Source organism: Diplotaxodon limnothrissa, linkage group LG22 (assembly GCF_057381915.1).
Source record: "Diplotaxodon limnothrissa isolate DT_005_m linkage group LG22, D_limnothrissa_male_GT1.1, whole genome shotgun sequence".
In the NCBI taxonomy this organism is placed as follows: Eukaryota; Metazoa; Chordata; class Actinopteri; order Cichliformes; family Cichlidae; genus Diplotaxodon; species Diplotaxodon limnothrissa.
Window position 1 is genome coordinate 26,195,719 of NC_140616.1, and position 24,303 is coordinate 26,220,021.

Below are 24,303 nucleotides of genomic sequence, written 5' to 3' on the forward strand. Positions count from 1 at the left end.
GGTCTCCTGATGGGCCCTAAAACAAAGTCTCAGAATCCTCTGCTGCTGCATGCTGCATGATGACATCACAGAGATGACAATTCATGATGATGTCACTAGGACGATGAGGAAGGTGCTATTCCTGATCCGCCCACTGCGGGGGGAGACACTCAACAAAGGATGCTGGGTAAAGAAAGGAGTGGCCATGTGACCTCCAGCTGCCAGCTAATCACAGCAGCTCCTTGGAAGTCATACGACTGTTAAAGACACGTCAGGAACCCACAAGATTGAGTTATGTGATAGTATTCATGGAGACACAGGAACATAGAGGGGGCTTCTTTATGTTTATGCATGGAATGACAAAAACATTAGAACATAAACTCCATCGAAGAAAAACACCACACCAACCAGTAAAATCATGAAAACGTGAAAACAAAAGAACATGAGAACCACAAACATGACAACATGTGAGAGCATGAAAATATGTAAGACCATGCCAGACTGTGAGAACATGAGAATGTTGTCTAAAACTTCAAAATAAAGATTCTTAAACAATCTCTGTGTTTCTGTTTAGGACATTATGATCAAGTTAGGTACATAACTCTGGTTTTACAAGGTTCTGATGATATTACTGAGAACACTGGTTCTGTGATTTTTACAAAGGTGACTGTGAGCTTCTACACATTAAAATGTTTTGGGGTCTTTAAAAGTTCGCCTGTAGCTGACTCACTATTTCTGAAGCAAGAGTTCATTAGGTTCTACAAGTTCTATTGCACCGCTGACCCTGGTGTATCTAAAAGATCCTACTACTCTATGGGTAAATGCTACATAAACTGGTTCTTAAATGCTTTTCTACTGTACTTGAGCAATCAAAGCGCTTTCTGCAACATGCCCCATTCACACAAGCACTTTTTTCTTTGCTTGATTGCATTCTATCTAACATTCACACGCCAATGCATCAGAGAGCAACTTGGGGTTAGTATCTTGCCCAATGATATTTGGCATGCAGACTAGAGCAGCCAATGATTGACTCACCTTCCAATTAGCAGGTGAGCTATAACGTCTGTTATCTTTTCTGTATTCTCTCTGTTTACCTGTATGCAAAGTCATGGAGATGCAAAGTCATGATTTTTGGCTCCCTGGTGTTTGACTCGGATTAAAAGACTGGGTCAGCGTTCTCCATTTGGTGAACTGTTGTTGTGTTTTAGCTATGTATAAATAAAACTGAACTGAATAGATAGCTGGAGTAGGAGTTCAGGTTTGGATCCAGCTGCATCCGGGTGAAGGATTTAAAGCATCGTGGGATGAGAGCCTTTACTGGTTTGCAAAACTGATTCTCACTGTGTTGCTATACACCTCTTGTGGTCTGATTTCACTAGCCACTTCTGGATCCAAACATGATATGCCATGTTCTGACTGAGGGATTTACATAAAAAAACTAAAACGGGCAACTCGACTAAAATTTCTGGCAAAAAAAATGAAGACCGAAACTAAACAATGTTTGTAGGATTACTTAATTTCGGGTACCTGGAATATAATGCTGTGCTACCTGGTGACTAGCTACAAAGTAATGGTACTTATTCAAATCTTAGAAAGCGTCGTAGTCGTTCCTTTCTGAAGTGTTCAAATATTTGGTGTCTGGCAAATCTTGAGCCCATGGGCTGTAGTAGCATCATAAGGTTTTAGAAGTTACACAGTGGGGCCAAACCTGACGGGGCAGATCACATCTACTGAAAAAGTGATCCAGTTCATTTGCCCACTTTTGTGTCCCTTACAGGCTCTGTTGCTTATGGCCCAGGATGGTTCTGAAATCACTCCACACTTTGTTAACATTGTTAATGAAGTTGCAGCTGAAGATTTTCTGCTTGGTGTTGCAATGTCCTATTAGGACAAGTTTGTATTTCAGAGGTTCTTGTCTGTGTGTTTGGGCCTCCAGTGAACTTCAGTGTTGAAGCTTCCATCCTCCTTAATGCACACAGCACAGTCCAGAAGCGGCAAACTGTTATCCTTTGCAGAGGTGGGAAGTAACAAAGGACAAATACTTCATTACTGTAGCAACATAAGTACAATTTTCAGTTATCTCTACTTCAGTAGTTTTTACTGACTACTTTTTACTTATCAAACTAAGGAGGACTGCTGCAGGTTAGTGCAAGATAAACTGGTTAGTTTACTGTACTGTGATAGGTTTAAAGTAAAGAACAGTGACAATGAAACCACAGCCACCGTGCACCGAGTTAGGTGACAACAAATGTAGCGGAGATTCAAAAAGAATAGAAATAAAAATTATTGTGAGTTGTGATTCCTTTACCCACACCGAGCTGTTACAACCAATTTCAGGGTTCCCCCGTCTTTACACATTTTCCTATTTAGAGGCAAAGTCATCCTCTACAGTGTTGGCAACAGAAAATAGATATATAGTTTTTATTATCATTCTTTTTCCTCAGACTCAGGCTGAGCATAATCGGAATGAAAAAAGTTCGACTAAAGTTTCTTTTCCATCTACTGATAATATTTTATCACTATGTTAGCACAAGATTCAGTTAGCTTTGCACAGAAATAGAAACATACTCCTTTTTACTTTCTTACTCTGAGTACATTTCAAAGCCTGTACGTTTTTACTTTTACTTACTAAAGTAAAGAAGTTAAATCAGTACTTCAACTTTTACTGGTGTATTTTTAACAGAAGTATTTGTACTTCTACTTAAGCACAGAATCTCTGTACTGTTGGTGAAGTCAGTAGAGGTGTGATGGGGCATGTTCACCACAAGCTTAGGTCTCAGACAAATCACATATGATCCAGCATTTTTCAAAGAATGCAAACTTTAGCTGCCATAAAGCGGTAGATTTCCGATCACTGATCTCTCTGTGGATTTGCTGCACGGAGGATGTAACGTCTATGATAAGCACTGAGGTTTGTGTCCTTGTCAGGATTTCCAGGTTAGGAAAAGTGGAACAGAAGATATTCAAATACATCTCTCCACAGCTGCTGATAAATTGTACAAAAACAAGAAACAGTTTGTTAAAAACATTTCCAGGTGAATTTCACAACTGGTTTATCAGTGATATCAGTGAAAAATGACTGATAAGCGGAACTGGAATATATAGTTTATAATTTCAACAATGTACTATATAAAATGAGATGTGGTGTGTTTCTTATGTGATCTTTAACAGGGTGTTACAACACTTAAAAACGGTACTCATACTTTACCAGACTTTTAAAAGCTAGGTGTGCAGTTCCTAATTTAAATGCATTCATTCTTTAGATTCAGAAATCTAAGCGATCAGATTTTAAAGATAAATAATAATAAACAAAATGAAATCAATAGTGTCCTCTTCAATCTTGGCAGAGGGCAGTAATATAAATAATGAGAGAACTGACAGCTATTATTTTAATCACCCTGTTCTTTTAACTAGAAGTATCAGAAAAGTAATGTGGTGACATCTGGACTGATGTTTGCAGACAGTATTTTAATCACAAGTTTAAAGGCTGCAGTCGTTGCACACACTGTGTATAAAATATAAATATTTTGATGCGCACCACACTTCTAGTACTCTGTAGTATTGTAGTGAGGCACTTGGAAAGTGGTTGTAGGTGATTCATTTGATACTGCTAACAGTGGTTATGAGTGGGACTGATTCCCTATAACTAATGACTGGTTGGGCCACCCATAGCAGCAACAACTGCAATCAAGTGTCTGCTGTTTATATCTGCAATCTCATTCTTTTTGTCACTACCCAGAGCTTGTGACCATAGGTAAGGGTAGTAATATAGATTGACGAGTAAATCAAAATTCGCTTCTCTTCACTACAAAAGATCAATACAGCAGCCACGTCACTGCGGACACTGCCCCCAATCCACTGGTAGCTCTCACACTTCATTCTCCACTCTTTTGTGACCATGACCCCAAGATACTTCAACTCTGCCACCTGGGAAATTAACTCGTACCTGACCTGGACTCCTGGGCACTCCTAGACTTGGACAAGGAGGTGCTGATTCTCATTCCCACTACTTCACATTCGGATGCGAACTGCTCCAGCTCAAGCTGCAGGTCACCTGCTTGATGAAACCAACAGAACCACATCATCTGCAAAAAGCATAGATAAAATCCCAAGGCAAATGAAGCGGAGACCACTGTCCACCATCTGGCAAAACCAGATATTCTGTTCATTAAAAACTATGAACAGTATTGGTGACAAAGGGCTGAGTCCACTGAATCCACATGGACTGTGTCCCCAGGCTCCCTTGGAATGCAATCAAAGCTTTTTGGAGGTAGGAGTCTTAGGGGCCTCTGCTAGGTGTTGTCAGTGCACTCTCACTATGCATTTGGATACACCACATCAGTTCAGCATGTTCCCCTACCTGATCAAAGCCAACACCAAGTACCGATCAGTTGACAGCTCAGCACCTGTGTTCAATCAATCGAATTCATTTTACTTTGATCTGTGGCAAAATGCAGTGATTTAAGCTTTAATGATTAAATTGATTCAGTTTCACAGCTCTAACGTCACCTTACAAATAAACAGCGTGCACTGAGCATGCAGTCATAAAATAGTGAAATAATAAAATTTTTCTAAATAAATAAAATTGATATTTGACACATTTGACAGGAGCTAAGTTCACTTGCTTGCTCTGAATTACCTACTTTTTTTTCACCTTTACCTTTATGTTCGTTCATGTGGAAAGCTGAGCAAAATAAAAAGAATACAAGAGACACTGGAGGTGAACCTTTAATGTTTAGTGCAGTTTATCAGTTTTTAACTACAAAGAAAAACACGAAATGGCCAAATTCATGCAGGCCAGAAAACAGCAAAACCACAACAACAAGAATAATAACTACAACAATAATAACCACATCATGAATAATAATAATAATAATAATAAATATACATAGTCACACACACACACAAGGTCAGCTGAGTACCAAAAACTGTAACAAACATCAGAAATGGCTTCAGTCTAGGAGTAGTGACGATGGGCGGGGCTACAAAACCTTTATAATTCAGGTAAGTCTGACTCGAGTTCTGATCCTCCGCTGTACCAAACCCTTCAGGTCCCATGTGAGCTGTAAACACTGACCTTTGACTTTCCTTTTCTTTGACCTGGACATGAGGGTCACATAATTTAGGTCTGGTTCTAAAATCAAACTCAACTGTTGAACATGTCACATTGTGCTTTACCGTCAATAGCCAATGAACATTCACCTACTCAAAACACCAAATATTTGACCTAATCATCCAGCGTCTCTTGAATAGGATGAAGTGTTAGGGTCACATTAATTTAAAAAAAAGTGTCCATTTTTAGATTAAAGTTGAAATGTAAGCTCAAACTTGAAATAGTATTTAAAATTTTAAATAGTCAAAATGTGGAGATTACAGTTATTTCAAGCCAAAAAACTGCCACGGCTCCCATATCCTCTATAAAATGGCTTGTGTAGATAAGTTAGTGAAACAAACAGATGATCCGTCTTATTGTGTTTTGTGATACAACCATTGGTATCTTTGCATCTGTCCATTGCCAGCCATTTCATTTTGCACAAATCCGACCCACTCTTTCAAGTTTGTGTATTTTTTTCCTTCTGACCAGATGCAGCTTTCTGGCACCATCTCTTCAGTGTCATTTTGTTTATGAGCTAAAAGAGAAACAAGTTTCTATAATGAAAATCAATTCTGAAGTCATTTCACTAACTCAGCTACACAAGGCATTTTGTAGAGGGTATAGACGCCGTGGCAGTTTGTATTGAAAATGTGACTTCCACGTTTTGACTGTTCTCAAAATTACGAGTTTATTATCTAAATAATCAATAATATATATATATATATGTTTTTGCCTAATGTGGCCCTAATATTCCTTCGTACTTGGCACCACTCTCAAGTGACTGCAGGCGACAGGAGAACCTGTTGAACTCAGCTCTTCCTCAGTTTGTGTGCAGTACCAAAGGAAATAACCTGAACTCTGATGTCAGTGACTGAAATAAGGACCAATGAGAGTAAAGGAAATGCCAACTGAACTTTTTTGGGGGAGGGCTATATGTGGCCTGGCCTTAGAAGAAGCGTTTGGCTGCCTCCAACAGTCAATGACCCTCTCCTGCTTGGGAGCTCTACAATTCAGTCGTACCATGAGGTGGGCAGTACCTTAACAGACAGACCGGGAAACAGAGGGACTGTTTTTAAAGTCGTACCAAATAAAATTCAATTTGTGACATCACTCAGTTTGTTTACCTTTGACATCACTGATCCAGCTAGGGTGCTATAATATAATAATCCCACCCCTCTGAGTGTCTGAGGAGTGAGTTGTGTGGCATTGTGCAGTGCTATCCTGTCAGTTAGCATGTTGTTAACATGCTAACTAACAGGCTTACAGCTGCACTTAGTGTAGTTAGAACACTGAAGGAGTAGGGCTAGCGTTAGCCTTTCAGTTAGCCTGTTAGCACAGCAGCAGCAGCTCATCATCACTGCTCTCTGTTTTGCCAGTCGCTTCCAGGCAAGCATCAGGGATCTGAGCTGTGTGGACCATTCCGCAGTGTTCACAGGGGCCATCCCGCCCTCCTCGACCACTGTTCCCATTGTGATGGCGGGGGGCATGGTTCACGGTGGAGGAGGGGTATGACTCGAGCAGAGGTTGTCGGATGTCGCTGACAAGCAAGGACGAGGAAGAGGAGTCTGAGTCAGAGATGGGGATCAGGAGCTCCACATCTTCGTCTTCCTCTCCACTCCCCCGTCGCTCTGTGACTTCAACCCCACCTCTTCCTGTCTCCAGCTGGTGCAGTGGGCTATGATTGGTCCAGGTCTGGCTCTGCTGGTTCTGACTTGTTCTTGTCAGATTTCTAGCTAAGCGGTGCAGGTTTTGGGCCAGGCGCTGCAGGGCAGAGGCAGCTGGGGCAGGGAGGTCAGAGGTGTCACTGTGACATTCGGGATCTGGACTGGAGGTTACTATAGTGACAGGGCTGGATGGGGGCAGGGCCTCTCTAGGCCTGTCATTGTCTCGGCCAGATGTCAGGGTCACAGAAGGTGTCACCGAAAGCACAGCCTCTACAGCGGAGGGAGGCGGGGTCTTCTGGGGGAGGGGTGCAACAGGTCCACCCACTGCACTGATGCCTCGCCCTCGCTCGCCCTCAGTGTCTGTGTCATCCGAGTCTGGAGACAACAGGTCTGAGCCGGAGCTTCCGGTGCTGCCAGTGCCAGCGCTGTCCTCCAGGTCTGCAGAGACCAGAGCCAAAGAACCTGAGCGCCGGGACCGTGAGAAATTAAAGAGGCGACGCCACAGGTTGCTACGACGACCAGAGGAAGGCAGCCTGAGGGATGTGAAGCCAAGCTGAGAGCGGACCGCCAGACGAAGATTTTCCAGGACAGAAGCCTGAGGATAGAGACGAGAGAACCAGTTCAAACTGGATCTACCTGAAGTCCCTGAGGACCACATAGAGTCACCTTTAATAAGGTGCTATTTAACCTCCATTTGACCTTGGACCTAACCATATGATCATTCTTCAGTGTACAGAGAGAGTGTGCGCAAAAACTTTAATCAGGAGCTTCCTGCTATGTGAGATAAGAACTGTACCTGGCTCCCTGAGCACACTGGGAAATCCTCCACAGGTGGGATCAGTCCCTGCGCAATCAGCTGACCATAAGAGGGCGGGGCTTCCCTCCTCAGCAGCTCCGCCTCCACTCTGGACAGCTGGGTCTCAAATGACCTGGAACAACCAATCACAAGCCTTGACTCACAATGAGTTCAGAAGCACGAGGTGAACAGAAATTTGTTGACATTCTTACCTGCGTTCAAACATGCGCAGAGAGTACAGCTTGCATGTGCAACCAAGGGCAATGACCAATAAGAGGCCACAGATGAGGCTGCCAATGACGGCAGCTGTGATGACTCGTGTGGGAACAATAACAGGACAACTCTCCTCGTCGCTGCCATCCCCACAGTCATCCTGTGCGTCACAAACCCACGACTCAAACACACAGCGATTATTCTGAAGGGATCAGACACACAGGGATCAGTCAGAGGTTAAAGTGTTCTAGTCTTCTGTAACTGGATGTTAAACATGCCTTTCTCTGTATTAGACAGAATGGCACACACCGAAAGACAAATGTGGGAAATGTGACTTGGACTCCACAAAGTTGTCCTGATGCTGCCTTAATGCGATCGGCCTCAAACCGAAATGTGTTTGGAGTTATTTGGTTAGCATTTCTAATGTTTTAGCTGTGATGTCAGGCGTTTGGAAGGCATTTGTAAACTACATCTATTCAATTTTATTTATACAGCGCCAAATCACAAAAACAGTCGCCTCAAGGCTCTCTATATTATAAGGTAGACCCGAAAATAATGCATACAGAGAAAAACCCAACAATCATCTACAAAAAGTTGAATATGGAACCTGCTTTAAACAAAGTTCACCTCCAGTTTATTGTGTGAGTGAGATCATATGTCTGTGATGATTCACAGGACCACCCTACTGCTTCTCATTTGATTTGAATCGTTAAAGACTAAAGTCAGAACACACCAGTCTGGTCTTACCATCGTACCTTACAGTGGAAGTTTCCTGGCTGACAGAAGAAGCAGTTCTTCTCATCAGAACCATTGGGGCAGCGGTTCTGGTAGTTGCAGCGGTCCGACCGAGGGTAACAGGCTCCATTTCTGGAGCAGGGGAACTCATCCTCCTGACAAGAGGAGCAGTTTAGCTCATCCCGACCGTTGGGGCAGTGCCAGTACCCATCGCAGCGCTGCTGCTCGGTGTAACAGCCCCAGTTCCCCCCGCATGGAACCTCCCAGGGCAGGCAGAACCCATCCACCTAAAAACAGGACCACAAAGACTACTTAATCAAGAACAATAGAACAGAACACGGCCACCTGCACAACACCTCAAAAATCAAACACACCTGGTAGGTGACGTTGAAGCCTCTGGCCGCATTGATCTTGTCAGCGTAGAAGTGAACTCGGAGCTGACCGGATGATGAAACTACAGCGACCGGCGCTCTGGAGTCAAAGGCAGTCAGCACCCTGAGGAGGCGACGGGGGTTCTCCTCCAGCCCGTCATAGACTTTGACATAGTCGCCATAGCCAGTCCCATCAAGTTTAAAATCTGTGAACCTTAGAATAACCTGCAGGAGAAGACAGGAACAACATCAGGAATGTTGATGTCCTTTGCTACCCAAACACACTCGGGGATCAGAGGTTACCTTTCGGTGGTCTCCAGTGTCAATCAGCCAGGTGCAGTTACTTCCTGGAGGGTAGAAATCAGGATAGTTTGGAGAGCTGAAAGAACCATAGAAGTTCCTCAACAACTCGCCACAGGTGGGAACATCACAGTCTATCTCATCGCCAAGGTCCTGAAAGAGACGTTGTGACACACCAAGTTGAGGACATGGTCAGCAGTCCGGCCCAAGGAACCCCTGAAGTGGATTGTTGTGTCCTTTGGAGACCAGGCAGAGTCCCGATCACCTGAGCTCTAAAGCACTGGGTTAAATCTTCAACATAAGGTGCTCCTTCTCATAGATGTAACGACTTGTAGCAATATGTTGTGTAAACACAGCATTAGTACAATACTAATACCTCGTAAGATATAAACAGCTATATTCATATTAAACATGCTTACAATCCTAACGCCATAGCTCGCATTCTGCTCATCTTTAGCTCTGACATGATGTCTGCATCATAAAGAGACCATTTCATAAACTCCAACAGATCAGCTGAAGTTACACTCACGATAGCAGAGCAGCACAGGCGTACCACAAACTATGGGTGACTTAACGGACCCTTATAAATCTGTTAGATCTGAGTCAGCAGAACTCTTTGTGGTGATTAGCCCACATGTGCTGTGAGTGGTGCACCCGAGGATATGCATTGGGCGAATGCTCGGCGTACCGGTTCGGTACTCCGGCTGCCTGTTATTGTTTGACACATTAATGTAAGTCACATAAGCAGCAGCGGCAAGTGGACAAGGAACCATTTGAGCAGTTGCAATGGGTCACCTAGGTGGCGTGTTACCTGGCAGTCTATGCTACCGTCGCAGCGCAGGCTGTGGGGCAGGCAGGTGTAGATGCGGGTGTAGCGAGACAGGCAGGGGAACTGGTTCAGGCTGCAGGGCTGGAAGGAGAACGGCGAGTCCACACACATCTCCTCATCTGAATTGTCGCCGCATTCGTCCATCGAGTTACAGCGCCACCAGTCTGGGATGCACTTCCCATTTGAGCAGTGGAACTGGTCCACATCACAGCTGGATGCCAGCGGCTTACCTGCACACACAGCAAATCTTACTTGTTTCCTATCCAGAGCATCAGCCTCTACTCCAGTTACATCACCAATAGCACACAGTGTTTCCTCACCGCTGATGTATGACAGTCTGAAGCCCTTTCCCGTCAGGCTGTCATCCGAGTGGAAGTGGATCCACAAATGGTCCTGAGAGGAGATGTAGGGTGGTGGCAAGGAAGAGCCACAAACCCGGAGTCCATCCAGGTTCCTGTAGCTGCTGATGGACATCCAGTCTGAGGTGCAGCGATGGGAACCCTGTAGGTCAAAGTCCTGGAAGCTGCAAAGACAGAACAGGGAGGGCATTGTGAGAGCAAAGATGGGGTTAAAATGAGGATGTGGTTATTGCTTTTCACTATGTGCCCTGATGTGGGTGTGGCAGCTGTAACTATGGAGACAGTAAGTGTAGTACCTGATGGTGATGGCATCTCCAGGTCGCGCCCTAATATTCCAGCTGCAGTTCAGTCGGGCTGGATACTGGAAGGGCCATCCGGGGCTGGTGATTATACCGCTGGATGCCCGTAGGAGCTCTGCCACATCACTGCAGGCTGGGGGGGCAGGGTTGGACTGTTAGTGTGACACTGTGTTTGTGGGTGTGTGTGTGCCATTAGTGCTGCCCTGATGTCTAGATGTGACTGTGACCTCACCATTAGAAATCCCTGACACATAGACATTTTCATTCCTCTGAGAGACAGCAATGCATCCTGGGGGAAAATCACAACAACACATGGTTAGAAGTGATGTCATATTGATAACAGTCTGACGTACAGCTGATGAACCGCTGGACAATGCTGTTCCTTATTCTGTTAGTTTTTGTCTTTATGGATCTGAAACGTCTGCCTGAAGGTAGATGTTGAAACAGTACATGACCAGAATGTTATGGGCCTGGAAGGAATTTGTTAATCTTCCTGAGAAAAGAGGAGGAGAGGATATCTGACGATCTGCTAGGCAACCTGTACAGCCCTGCGTAGTGCTCTCTTCTGTGCTCCTGTGCAGCTGGAAAACCATGCAAGGAGACAGTATGCCAGGTGATCACCCTGATTCATGAGCAGCTTATTTTTATATGTTTAGATCATGGACTCAGATTATCCCCTTTGAAGATCAGATAAGGACTTTTGCAGTCAGTTTACAATCATATTATGAAGCTTTGAATGTTTTTGCTGCAGCCATCTTGCTGTTTTTAAAACAGAGTGAGAGCTGGAGCTTACTGTGAAACTGCCCCATTATTGGCTAATGACCTGTCAATCAGTCATTAGTATATCCTTAGTAATCAGGACTTCATATTTAAATCACTCAAACAAATGACTGAGCCCCTAAACGAATCGGGAACGTGTCTACGGAGGTCAGGGGTCAGGTTTCACACAGACTAAAGAACTACAGGTACTTGGCCTTGGTGATCATTAGAAAAAAAGAATGCAGGTTTGCTTTTCACATCCACAAGCTTTAGTCATTGTTTATCCTGTCTGTGGTCTTAACACAGTGTTCTACATCCAGCAAGTTCCTATTAAAAGTTACATGTAAAAAAGAAAAAGTTAAACAGGATGGACAAAACGCTGAAGGAAGATAGCAGATGATACTTCATGGGAGGATTCTATTTTGAAAATTTGGCATCTTAAAGACTGCTCAATCTTGCAGGGTCAAATAGCTGGCCAATGCTCAACATTGTTAATTTTCAACAATTGATAATCAAATGTTACAAGTTTGACCACCACGGGTGCTGTTTTGCCAGTTTTAGTGTAGTTGTGTCATAAAGCAGTCTGAGGTCGGGTGTTGCAGGGGTTACAGCTGTTAAGGAAAAAGGATCAGACTTCCTGTCCTTTCTGTGGTATCTGTTCTCCTACAGACTAAAGAAGAGCTTGCCGGTCAACTGGTGATTCTTATTGGTGGTAAGTGCTAGCCCTGTGGTGGACAGGACCTAGTCAGGTGTACCTGCGTGTCATTCTGACTCCAGCCCAAAGTGGTTAAGAGAAGATGGTCCCTGTTAAGATACTTGTGAAGCCCTGATCACTTACATAGACCGTTTCATTATCATGATTGTTATTATTACTGAACCATGCTCAACATCTTCAAGCTTTAATAGAAACTGATTGATATCTTCCAACTGCTATGGTTACTACACAGAAAAAAGGAGTAATGGCTGTAGTGACACCTGTCAACAGATCACAGCAGACCGAATGTAAAGAAATCTGTAAGAGCCATTTGCAGCTGTCACTACTAGATGGTCTCCTCCTTCCACATCTGCCTCTCCATTGTACTTCCGCTTTCTCTACTGGTGGATTTGGAGCAGATTGGATGCTGCAGTAACGCACTGTGGGGCCCTGAGCACACACTGATATAGCAAGAGCTGTACTGTGAAATATTACAGATTCAGGTCCAGGTTTTTGGGATATAAAATCTGGGTGACAGTTAATCCTGGAAGGCTATTAACTTAGACTGGTAAGTGCCCACAATCACTTCCTGCCACATGTCTATGTTAAACATTAAATTAAGTAACACTAGCTTGTAATACTTTGTCCTTGTATGGTTACAGTAGTACAGCTCTGCCCTTCTGCAGTCTTCCAGACGCACTTTATTCAGGACAAAGTAGGTTTTCAGGAAAGGGGGGAAGTCTTAAAGAGAGAGGACCCGGCGTCATCAGAACAAAACATAAGTGTACACACCTGACAACAGGTCAGTCTGCACTTACCTGTGAGGAGGAGCAGGCAAACCACACCCTGCCTGCAGTCTGTTCTGAGGGCCATGCTAACCCTGATGTTATGATGAAGATAATGGTGAAGAGTCCAAGGTCACAGAGCTGAGCGCTGCATGTCAGCTGTTAGCAGACCTCGGCTCCGAACCGAGCGGCTACCGAGGATAACGGATCTCACCGATAAACCCGGCATTCAATTAACACAGACACGAGCCGCTAAACGGGACGTTAACAAGGTTGGTCCGCATCCTGCGAAGAACCTCGGTTAGCTCGCAAACAAAGGGCCGCTAGCTGCCGACTAACAGGCTGACACTAAGAACACCGGCCCGTTAGCTTCAACATGCTAACGGGACAGAGTCATCCGACCCGGAGCGGGGGGCCCGAACCGGGTCAATCCGAGCTCACGGGACCGGCACCGAGTCAGCAGCAGTAGTGTCGATCTGATAGTATGTGTGAGCGCATTTCCGTGCGAAGCTGTTAGCTTTTAGCTTCCGTCGAGCCGAACAACAACAACAGACCGCAGAGAGAATCCCCGCCCCTTTGACAGTGGCGTCACTAACATGGCCCCGCCGTTTTTGTCATTTGTTGGTTTATGTGAACTTCCTGTTTCCTGAAGATGCCAAAGCACTTCATTAATCAAAGAGCCGAACGTCCTTCATATGTTTTGGCATCTATCTATCTATCTATCTATCTAGATATATATATATATATATATATATATATATATATATATATATATATATATATATATATATATATATATATAGTGATTCTCACTGTATTACGGGACAAAGTGCGTCCCTTATTAGCTCAATACGGGACGTGTACTTTTGTTTCTAAATACGGGACGATTCCGTATTTTAAGGGACGGTTGGCAACCCTATGCACGATTGACTCGCAGGGGTTAGAAGTTGGTAGGTCACGATGCAGGTCTCACACTATACCGCCCGATGCTCTGATGCGACCTGAGTGCTCACACTGTGCGTCCATAAAATTAAGGTTATAACAGAAAATCTGTCGCTCGCTCTCTCTGTCTCTCACTCACACAGACACACCACCACCATCAACTTTGCTAAATTGCTAATGAAAAACATGATCAGGCAGCTGTGATTTAGCAGCGATGTAGATCCAACTATTTTCACGGTTGTTGTGGTCGTGATAATTTTGTGAGGCCACATCGAAAAGGCTCGGATGAGCTTTTCAAAGTTCTACAAGTTGTGCCTCCATCGCTTGTGTCCAGATCACACGCTGCACAGCCGTGCTGCTCCGTCTTTTTCACGGCGTTTACGTGTTTGCGCGCGAGCAGTGTGAGCACCTGTGGTGACACCTTCACGAGCGATTGATGATCGGGAGCTGGTCGTGAGGTGTTAATCACTTCTCGTTACCCCACGTATACTACACGATGAAGGCCAAAATCGGTCCGATCACTCAAAAATCGGCTCAAAATGGGCCTAAAACCGCACAGTGTGAGCCCAGCGTTAGAGCAGCAATGTTTGTTCCCCTCAGAGAAAGGGAAGAATGGGAAAAGGAAAACACCTGGCTGGAAAAAGTTAATATGGGCATGTGCAGTGAATATCAGCGCTATGTGGCCAGAAGTGTGATAATATAATTTATTTTGTGTAATAAACGACTGCAAGGATGGATGATTACAACAAATAGATGACTAATACATAAAAGTAATACATAGATGAATAATGATGATGAGTTATGATGCGTAATCATGGGAACAAGCGGGTTTTCAAACGGGAGCAGCTGATTAGCATTAGAAAAGCTGAAATAATACCTCAACTGAAGCCAATTGTACTAAATGCACTAAATGTACACTGTTACAAGAATATTTTTCTTTCTATTGTTTTCTATTATTTTAAGTTAAGCAGGACAGAGTTCTTTTAAAGAAAGATTTACTTATATTCTCAAAAGTTAAGCATGACAGGCTTCTGTTTAAGAAAGAGACCTGTTTTACGTGTTAATGTTGTCATTTTGAGCTAAAAATAAATGGCTAAATGATCATTTGTTTCACATGTGTTCATATCACAAAGAATACACATCTACTTAAATCAAATTCAAGTCAAAGGGTTAAAAAAAATAATTTCACACACAAAAAAAGAGCTAGAAAATTCACCACACTGGGAAGGGTGAAGACAACTGGGTCGCCCGGCCCTGGCCACGAGGTGTCCCTTATTTATTTTTCAGGGAGTTGGCAACCCTAGTCATATTACTCATATTTTCCTCACATCGCCCAGTCCTAATTTCTAGCACACACTACAACAGGCAATAGAGTATAGTATACAGAAACATCTGTGCTGAGGAATGGCCTGGAAGTCCCAAGGTCAAAATGGGAGATGCCAGCTAAGGTGGTCGAGAATGACTGAGCTAAGATCCTGTGGGACTTCCAGATACGGACAAAGTGGTGGTGGCTAACCAGCGGGACGTAGTCATACAAGCTAGCCCTCCCGATTTTTCCGGGAGAATCCCGAATTTCAGTGCCCGTCCCGAAAATCTCCCGGTGTCACCATTCTACCGAATTTCTCCCGATTTTCCACCCGGACAACAAAATTGAAAAACCATATCCCAGATTGGCCCAGCTAATTCCAGCTTCCAACTACTACTACTACTGCAGCAACTTAGTTTTAATATTACCCTTATTACTTTTAATTACTCCTTAATTACTTTTAATTACTCCTTTTAATATTACCCTTATTACTCTTTCTGGGTCGCAAAATGAACTATTAAGATATTTTCAGGCCAGAATGTAGCTGCGTAAACTTCAAATATCTGAGCCGGGGAGAACAGCAAACTCCCCGGCAGAGGTCGTGTCACTGTAACTATGACTTTCTGCCAGAAGCTCGAGGCGTCACCAGCAGGCCCCGCCCTCGAGCTGTGACACGTGACCTCTAACCTTCGGTTTCACGTGGTTGAATCGAGGAGGATAGAAACGCGTGGAGCGACCGGAGAGGAGCGATGAAGAAAGCAGGGGGGAAAACAGCGTTGAAGAGGAGTAAAGAAGAGGATGAGGAGCAGAACCAGGTGAGCCACACACACAGGAGGAAAGTGATGAAGATCTGGTAACATGCTAGTAACGAGCTAGCATGCTAACACGGGGCAGGCTGCTGTTTAGCCCTCAGAGCAGACACAGAGCCATGAGACCGGACCGGGGCGATGCTGCTTCTATAATAAACACAGAACTATCCTCTGTGCACATGTGTGATGTCAGTCTCGGGTTAGGGCTCCGTTATAATGTCGGAGTTTTAAACGGAAGACCTCCTCAACTCAGATTTTAACTCGCATTGTCGGAGCAACCTCACCGACCCAGAGCTAACGATCCAACATGGAAGCAGTGACGCAAATGGCAGTAAAACTGTGACGGAACGAGTCAAAGGAGCTTGCAAAGAAAAGCGTCTGGACTTCTTTAAGTTGCTTGAAGACGTTTCACCTCTCATCCGAGAAGCTTCTTCAGTTCTAAGGTCAAATAGAACTGAAGAAGCTTCTCGGATGAGAGGTGAAACGTCTTCAAGCAACTTAAAGAAGTCCAGACGCTTTTCTTTGCAAGCTCCTTTGACTACGATCACCTGGATGACTGAGAACCTTCAGACATACTGTGATGGAACGAGCACTGCAGCAGGTAGTGTGTCAGAGTACATGTGTACGGTTAGGGTTGCACAGGGTGATGTCAATCCTGAGTAGAGTACATAAGTTTATCCTGATTTGACATGTTTTGGTTTTAGTTGCTGGTTATTGTTTGATTTAAGTGTGTGTGATCACTCACAGAATCATTCGCACATGCTATTAGCTTGTGCGAATGATTCATAGGTTTTATTTTTCTGCTCTTTAATTACACTCTTCTTGGAAATCTCAGCAAAAAACTGATGGTTTTTTAATTGAGTAATTCTGGGTTTTCCTTCTCAGATCTTCAACTTTAACAGGAAACCTGCTGATGAAGATAAGGATGATGATTTATCAGATAGCGAGGACAGTGTCTACTCAGGACTGGAGGATTCTGGGAGTGACTCTGAGGAGGAAGAGGGATCTGATGACGATGAGGAAGAGGGATCTGATGACAATGACGACAAGGTAAAGTGTAAGCAGATAAGAGGGGTTTTAATTCTGTGTTGGTCTGACTGCTGATTGGTTGCTGTTAAAAGTGTCCTCAGTGTTCTGCTGCAGAACATCACCTGAACTTTGTTCCATCTGTAGATGAAGGAAAAAAAAGAGGGAGAAGTGAGTGAAGAAAAGAAGAAACATGAGTATGAACACGATTCTTCAGATGAAGAGGTGATCTAAACTTATTCATTTGTGTGCTTGTCATTACTTTTCTTATGCTTGTCTGGTGTATTGTATGCAATTTTAGCCACATGTACACTAATAAAAAGCTGGGAGATTTTTGCTCCTGGTGAAGCTCAGAGTTCTCTGTTTCACCCGATGTTGACCTTTATTAGCCTGAAAAAGCTGTGATGAGAATCCCTGCTCCCCCAGGTGTCGTTCTCAAGGGGTCTGGGATTTAGGGCCCACCCATAGCTTGTGCTGGTTGGCCATCCACCCGCTGCCTCTGGCCCCTGTCACACCTACCCTTGACTGTGGGAGCTCTGTCCATAGTTCCTTGGTTGGAGTAGACACACGGTTGTCATCTGAATGTGTGGCCTTGGGTCTTCAGCGGCTTTCTTCTGTCTTTTACCAACCTGGCCTTGACCCAACATAATATCCATAAAAATAATACTATTAATACTAAAAGAAAAAAGATTAACAAGAGAGCCTTCAGAGAATCCATAGTGCTGTTTTTGTGAAAACAAATGTATTTGGTACAACAACGCATTCGGATCATGCCTGCCAGACAGGACCGGTGTTTTACCAAAACAAAAAAATTATGTCCTTCCTGCACATTAAACACTGCTTTATTCAATAGCTCTGACATTAGCAACATCCTGTCTCAGAGTGATGCTGAAAAACTAGTTCATGCATTTATTATTTCTAGGTTGGACTACTGTAATTCATTATTATCAGGATGTCCTAAAAACTCCCTGAAAAGCCTTCAATCGTTCCAAAATGCTACAGTAAGAAAACTTACAGGGACTAAAAAGAGAGAGTATATTTCTCCCGTACTGGCTTCTCTTCTTTGGCTCCTGTTAAATCCATAATCAAATTTAACATAATCAACATTTGCCTTGTGATATATGTGAGCATAACTAAGACAAATCCCTGTCAGTGTTCCTGTTAAAGTGGCTACAATACAACATGTTTTGTACAGGATACATGTTTCTTTACACATGTTCTGATTGGTGCATTTGCTTCTTTTATGTTCTCCTCTCCGTCCTGTGGTGGTTTCTCATGCTCACATTGTTCTTCAGGATATCAGGAACACAGTGGGGAACATTCCTATGGAGTGGTACAAAGATTTCCCTCACATTGGGTACAATCTGGATGGGAAAAAAATCTACAAGCCTATAAGGAACAAGGATGAGCTTGATGACTTCTTGGATAAGATGGAGAACCCGGAGTACTGGTGAGCAGTTAGCATGATGCTAACTTCTTCATAGGTTTGATAGGGAATGCTGATGAAGCTAACAGGTTGCTGTCTGCAGGAGAACGGTGCATGACAAGCAGACAGGAAGTGACGTTGTGCTGTCCGATGATCAGGTGGAGCTGGTGAACCGTCTGCAGAGAGGACAGTTTGGAGATGTCAACTTCAATGAGTGCGAGGTATGCCCTCACACAGTGACACCGGGGTTCTGTTCACTAGCCTCGCATTTACCTGCTTGATCCACCCTTTAGTAACCACATGTCCCCCACATGTCCCAGACCAGCTAGAAGAAGTGAGTGTGGCTTAAAAATGTAGAACACGCTGGCTACCTGTCTCTTTACCCCTCTTCCGCAGCCAATGGTAGAATTCTTCAGCAGCGACGTGATGATTCATCCCGTCACCAACAGACCCGCAGACAAACGCAGCTTTATCCCCTCGCTCACAGAGAAGGAGAAGGTAATGCACCTGACTCACTTGGCTTACCTGGCTGTTCTCAGCTGTCTGTCACTCACCTGTCTGACTTGCCTGTCTGCAGGTGTCCAAACTGGTCCATGCCATAAAAATGGGTTGGATCAAACCCAGGCGGGTAGAGGATGATGGCAGGGGGCGGTATTACAACTTGTGGGCCAGCGAAGACTCTTCCATTCTGGCCAGACATAAGATGCACCTGCCCGCCCCCAAAATCCCTTTACCTGGTCACCATGAGTCCTACAACCCACCGCCCGAGTATCTGTTTACTGACGAGGAGGTTTGTCAATGCGTTGCCTCACCTGGTTTCTGTTCAGAGGATAGATAGAACTGCATTCAAAGACACATTTTTCTTCCCCCCCGTCTGTCTGTCCTCACTTACCTCACCTGTCTGCAGCGAGCACTGTGGGAGCAACAGGATCCAGCAGACAGAAAGTTGCCGTTTGTTCCAAGGAAGTACTCGAGCCTCCGTCAGGTTCCAGCATTTTCTCAATTCATCCACGAGAGGTTTGAGCGCTGCCTGGACCTTTATCTGTGCCCACGACAGAGGAAGATGAGGGTAACCTTTCTCAGTCTGTCCTACTACCTAAAGCTGGAGCTGCCCTTTTAGGCATGCAGTTTAAATAATTTCCTGTTTGTCTGCATGTAGGTGAATGTGAATCCAGAGGATCTGATTCCCCAACTTCCCAAACCAAAGGACCTTCAGCCATTTCCCACCACACGGTCGCTGGTACAGCACACACACCTGAACACATGCACACAAACAAAGTGGTGAACCCTTTCTCACATCTTTTATCTGTGTGTTCAGGTCTATCGAGGTCACAGCGGTCTGGTTCGCTCTATCAGTGTGTCTCCATCGGGACAGTGGCTTGCCTCAGGTAACCTCAGCTTGTCCCACTCACACATCAATAGAAACTGTTGACATCGTGACGGAGTGGTGTAAAGCTCACAGTGAGAGTCAAGTGTTTGATCCCAGGCAGGGTTGTTGACCGACCAGTCTACACACCTGCACCACAGAGTGTGTAAAAGATGCAGGCAGCTTCACTGATTGAGTCTCAAGATGAGCATTCTGTTGTTACTGTTTTAAAACCAGACATGATGACAGTTCCACACAGAGACCTCAGCCTGATAATCTCAAATTGTGTCTGTGCACAAAGCAGCTTTATTCTGTGTGGTCTTATCCATTTACACTTTCCTTGGTGTATTTATTGGAAAGGCGGAGTCCAGTCGTCTTTGAATTAGTATCAGGAAATAAGTATTTGATTCAGGAGTCTGTGTTTTGTAAAGACCGACTGTACTGCCACAGAGTATCCATGATAATGCTTTTCACGACTCTGTCTTTGAAATTCTTCCTAAAAACAACCTGTTTTGGATTTTTTAAATTTTTTTTAAACTCCATATTCATTTTTATCTTCTTTTCTTTGAGTTTTCTGTGTTGTGGTCAGAGCACTTCCTGAAAACCCAGTTTGAAGGTGATGTTTAAATAAAACATGCATCCTTTGGATGGGTTCATTGAGTGTGGGCGGGACTGTAATCTCTCTCCTCCCTGTTCACAGGAAGTGATGATGGCTCTGTCAGATTCTGGGAGGTCTGTTCGTCTCGTTGTATGAAGACGGTCCAGGTGGGCGGAGCTGTGAAGAGCGTTGCCTGGAACCCAAATCCGTCTGTCTGTTTGCTGGCTGTTGCCCTGTGAGCACCTCTCTGTCTCTCTCTCTTTCTCCGTCTGCCTGTGACATTCAGTTTTATTTGTATAGCACAACATCACAACAGCATTTGCTTCATGGTGCTGTGCATTCTAAGGTAAAGATCCTACAGCAGCAGTGGGGGCAACTCCAGGTCCTGCAGGTTTTAGATATTACCCTGGGTCAGCACACCTGAATCACATGATTAGTTCGTTCTCAAGCCTCTGGAGAATTTAGCCATTTGAATCAACTGTGTTGGATCAAGGACACATCTAAAACCTGCAGGACACTGGCCTTCGAGGCCTGGGGTTGCCCACCCCTGTCCTACAGTAATACAAAGAATATCCCATCAATCACATAACCCCTGGAGCGAGATGGGGATAAATATGTCATATGAGGAAGAGAGCATGTATTAATAATTTAATTCAGTGATTTCTAATGATGGTTTAAACTGGGTTTTTTGTTGTTGTGGACATCCAACTTTATGAGCACGATTGCAGCGTAACTAAGGAAGGATTCAGGGTCACCTGATCCAGACCTAACTATATGCTTTATCAAGAAGAAAACTTTTAAGCCTAATGTTAAAAGTAGAGTGTTTCTCTCTCCTGAATCCAAACTGGGAGCTGGTTCCACAGAGGGAGATCTGAAAGCTTAAGGATCTGCCTCCCATTATACTTTTAAATACTCTAGAAACAAGCAGGATTTTAAACTCTTCCCTCCTCTCCCACTGATGTGATCCTGTCCCTCTGTTTCTCTCTGGTTTCAGGGACTCTGTGGTCTTGATCCTGTCTCCCTCTCTGGCAGATAAACAGGTCATCTTGTCGTCAGAACGACTCCTCAGTGCCCAGCAGGAGGGGGAGGAGCCAGCAGAAGGAAATGGGTCTGTTGTCTGGAGCGAGGCTGAGGGGGAAGAGCTAAACCAGGGGCTCCGCCTCAAAATCCAACACCCCAAAGTGAGAAAACCACCTGATTGGTTGATTTATTCATTTGTTTTTAAACCCCCCCACTCTGATCCACATCTGGCCTAATCGCTGTTGATCTCTGCAGGCTGTTCACCAGGTGGTGTGGCATGCTAAAGGAGACTACCTAGCATCAGTGATGCCAGATAACACAAGCCACCTGCAGGTGTATATCCACCAGCTGAGCCGGAGGCGGAGTCAGAACCCCTTCAGCAGGAATAAAGGCCTGGTCCAGTGCATATCCTTCCACCCAATCAGGCCCTATTTCTTTGTGGCCACACAGCGCTCGATCCGCATCTACAACCTCGTCAAACAAGAAATGACTAAAAAACTCCAAACCAACTCCAAGTGGATCTCCAGCATGGCTGTCCATCCAGGAGGTAACCGCACCCCAGTCCCCCACACACAAGTCTTAAAGGCTCCAATAAACCCGCCGCAATGGTCATTTCGCTCGCCGCAGTTGCTTCGTCCTAAAGTCATTTGTATTTATACGAGCAGTATTCTCTTCACAGCTGTCCCACCTGTCTGTTCGTGTGTCTGCAGGTGATCATGTGATCTGTGGGAGTTATGACTGTAAGCTGAGCTGGTTTGACCTCGATCTGTCAACTAAACCCTACAAGATGCTCCGGTACGTACCTGCCAGTCACTCTGATCATCTGAGTTTAACCCTTTTAGACATGAGCTGTCAACATTACCACTTTTGTTAATTGTTACAATGGAAGCAATGTCTTGGTCAGCTACAGGTGACCTTGAGTGCTCCTGTCTTCGTTCAGACCTGATCTCCAGAATGGGGGTCAGGGTTTCTTCAAATGGTGGCTGTACTTAGTAACTCTCAAGGTTACAAATATTGCAGGTTTATGCAGTCCCCTACAGAAGGTGGTGTTGTTAGAGTGATTATCTAACACAGCTTGACTAGACTTTGTCAGAAGTTATAAATTAAGTAGATTCACAGACAGCTGCATCAATGCTGAGTAAAGGGAAAGCACAGGTGGGTTAAGAGTTAACAAGTGAATATTTTTAAGATTAATTACAGATTTGGAGGTTTACTGCTCTTTACACACCTAAATTTAACAAGTGTTTTGTGAGTTTGAGTTGTCCTGGGTAATTACCATCACTGTTTATGCTCTCTTTATATTAGACACTATACAGCTGGTATGAAAGTGGAATTCAGTGCATGAATCTAAAATAATTCATATCTGCTACATTTGATGTGCCTAACTCTGACAATGAAACCACAACCACTGCGCAACAGTCACACAAGCTGTGACTGTTATGAAAATCACAATGTCACATGTATAGACCTAAGCACTCAGCTGGTAGATGATACTACAGTTTTCCTCAAAAGGTCAGAACAAATCCCTCTTGTCATCAATAAAATCCACATATTTTCTGAAGTGTCTGGTTTACATTTAAACCCTAAGAAAAGTGTGAATTACTCTATTCAGAACTGCCATGTAGTTTATTTGTATGGTATCCCGGTTTTAAAATGATTATAGCTCTTTATTTTATTTTATAATGCTCCCTCTTGTGTTCAGCTTGTATTTTTCACATTTTATACATTGATGCCAACAGAATTTTGCATAGCCAGAGCTGATTTGTACATAAAGCAGCATTGTTTAAATTGACAAAAAAAAAGAAAGATCTGCAGTGCCTTCACAGTCCAGCAGGTGCAGCAGTTCAGGAAATTAGATTTCAGTCAGACGTGCACCAGGAAGGTGAGGAGTTTAAATCCTGCTGAGCAAACAAAGACCTTACCTGAGTCTCACCTCAAACAAATCAGAGCTGTGATTGGTTCAGAGTGGTCTCAAAGCATGTGTACTCAGTCATGACGCTGACATTGGTGTGTCATCATTGATTTTTGAATACTACATATTGATCAGATGTTGTTTTCTTTTGTTTGTTTTTAATCATTTATCATGTGGTATGGATCACCTTCTCTCTGCAGACACCATAAGAAAGCAGTGAGGGGTGTGGCCTATCACAGACTGTACCCGCTGTTTGCCTCGGCGTCGGATGATGGCTCAGTGATAGTCTGTCACGGGACTGTTTACAAGTAATATACACACACACACACACACACACACACACACACACACACACACACACACACACACACATTTTTCCTCCTCTCAGTTACACTCTAACCCCTCCTTCCTACCTCCACAGTGACCTTTTGCAGAATCCACTCATCGTCCCAGTGAAAGTCCTCAGAGGTCATGTGATGACTCATGATCTTGGTGTTCTGGATGTGACCTTTCACCCCACGCAACCCTGGGTCTTCTCCTCTGGCGCTGATGCTACTATCTGCCTCTTCACATAGCAACATGCTTAGCAACCACAGATGCCGTTTTTCTAATGTTTTTACTTTCAGACACAATGTCTTAACATGTGACACCATGAGTCCTTGCCTCACTGGTCTCCTTGCTGTGATGTCAGTTCCTTTTTGAATAAACTGAACTGTGTGTGTGTGTGTGTGCGTGTGCGCTGTCAGTCTGGTGAAAGGAGCTGATATTGATCAGCAGTGTGACATCCCTTTCCTGTCTAGGGCCATTAAAGATGAATAAAAACATGCATAATTGGCTATTTGTGGGTGATCGATCAGGTTTAAGATGTTAAGTTCAGATATCATGACAGCCATATTTACAGAGTTAGCTGAGGAGCCTGGACTCCCTGTGAACTCCGCCCATCTCACCACAGTTATTCTAGTTTTAGATTTGCTCATTAGCTTGTTTCGAATTAGTTTCTGGAGTGCTGATCCAGATCTG

At 44.2% G+C, this 24,303-nt stretch overlaps 2 protein-coding genes across 2 annotated transcripts; one reads left to right on the top strand and one right to left on the bottom strand.

Annotated features, from left to right (window-relative positions):
- Positions 1-4,700: 4,700 nt before the first annotated feature.
- lrp12 (low density lipoprotein receptor-related protein 12) lies at positions 4,701-13,441 on the bottom strand. Its single transcript, XM_085346776.1, has 11 exons — positions 12,912-13,441; positions 10,873-10,929; positions 10,638-10,773; positions 10,303-10,505; positions 9,965-10,212; positions 9,157-9,306; positions 8,857-9,078; positions 8,503-8,769; positions 7,747-7,949; positions 7,535-7,667; positions 4,701-7,333 (listed from the first exon to the last, which is right to left on the bottom strand). Exons 1-11 carry the CDS (start codon positions 12,964-12,966, stop codon positions 6,404-6,406), a joined length of 2,604 nt encoding a protein of 867 aa, XP_085202902.1. The 5' UTR covers positions 12,967-13,441; the 3' UTR covers positions 4,701-6,403.
- A 2,372-nt stretch (positions 13,442-15,813) lies between these two features.
- bop1 (BOP1 ribosomal biogenesis factor) lies at positions 15,814-24,104 on the top strand. Its single transcript, XM_085346777.1, has 16 exons — positions 15,814-15,941; positions 16,821-16,985; positions 17,109-17,186; positions 18,257-18,411; positions 18,491-18,608; positions 18,784-18,885; positions 18,965-19,177; positions 19,295-19,456; positions 19,547-19,627; positions 19,706-19,775; positions 20,454-20,586; positions 21,346-21,532; positions 21,627-21,918; positions 22,082-22,166; positions 23,484-23,591; positions 23,705-24,104. The coding sequence occupies exons 1-16, from the start codon at positions 15,876-15,878 to the stop codon at positions 23,856-23,858; spliced, it is 2,169 nt and encodes a 722-aa protein (XP_085202903.1). The 5' UTR covers positions 15,814-15,875; the 3' UTR covers positions 23,859-24,104.
- The last annotated feature ends 199 nt before the right edge of the window (positions 24,105-24,303 follow it).

Excerpts from the sequence above, each read along its gene's own strand:
- lrp12 (XM_085346776.1), bottom strand. The coding sequence starts at position 12,966 with ATGGCCCTCAGAACAGACTGCAGGCAGGGTGTGGTTTGCCTGCTCCTC. Across the intron at positions 9,079-9,156 it reads ACACTGGAGACCACCGAAAG|GTTATTCTAAGGTTCACAGA; the intron begins GTAACCTCTGAT and ends CTTCTCCTGCAG. Across the intron at positions 7,950-8,502 it reads CAGGAAACTTCCACTGTAAG|AATAATCGCTGTGTGTTTGA; the intron begins GTACGATGGTAA and ends TGATCCCTTCAG.
- bop1 (XM_085346777.1), top strand. The coding sequence starts at position 15,876 with ATGAAGAAAGCAGGGGGGAAAACAGCGTTGAAGAGGAGTAAAGAAGAG. Across the intron at positions 19,776-20,453 it reads GGGACAGTGGCTTGCCTCAG|GAAGTGATGATGGCTCTGTC; the intron begins GTAACCTCAGCT and ends CCCTGTTCACAG. Across the intron at positions 22,167-23,483 it reads AAACCCTACAAGATGCTCCG|ACACCATAAGAAAGCAGTGA; the intron begins GTACGTACCTGC and ends TTCTCTCTGCAG.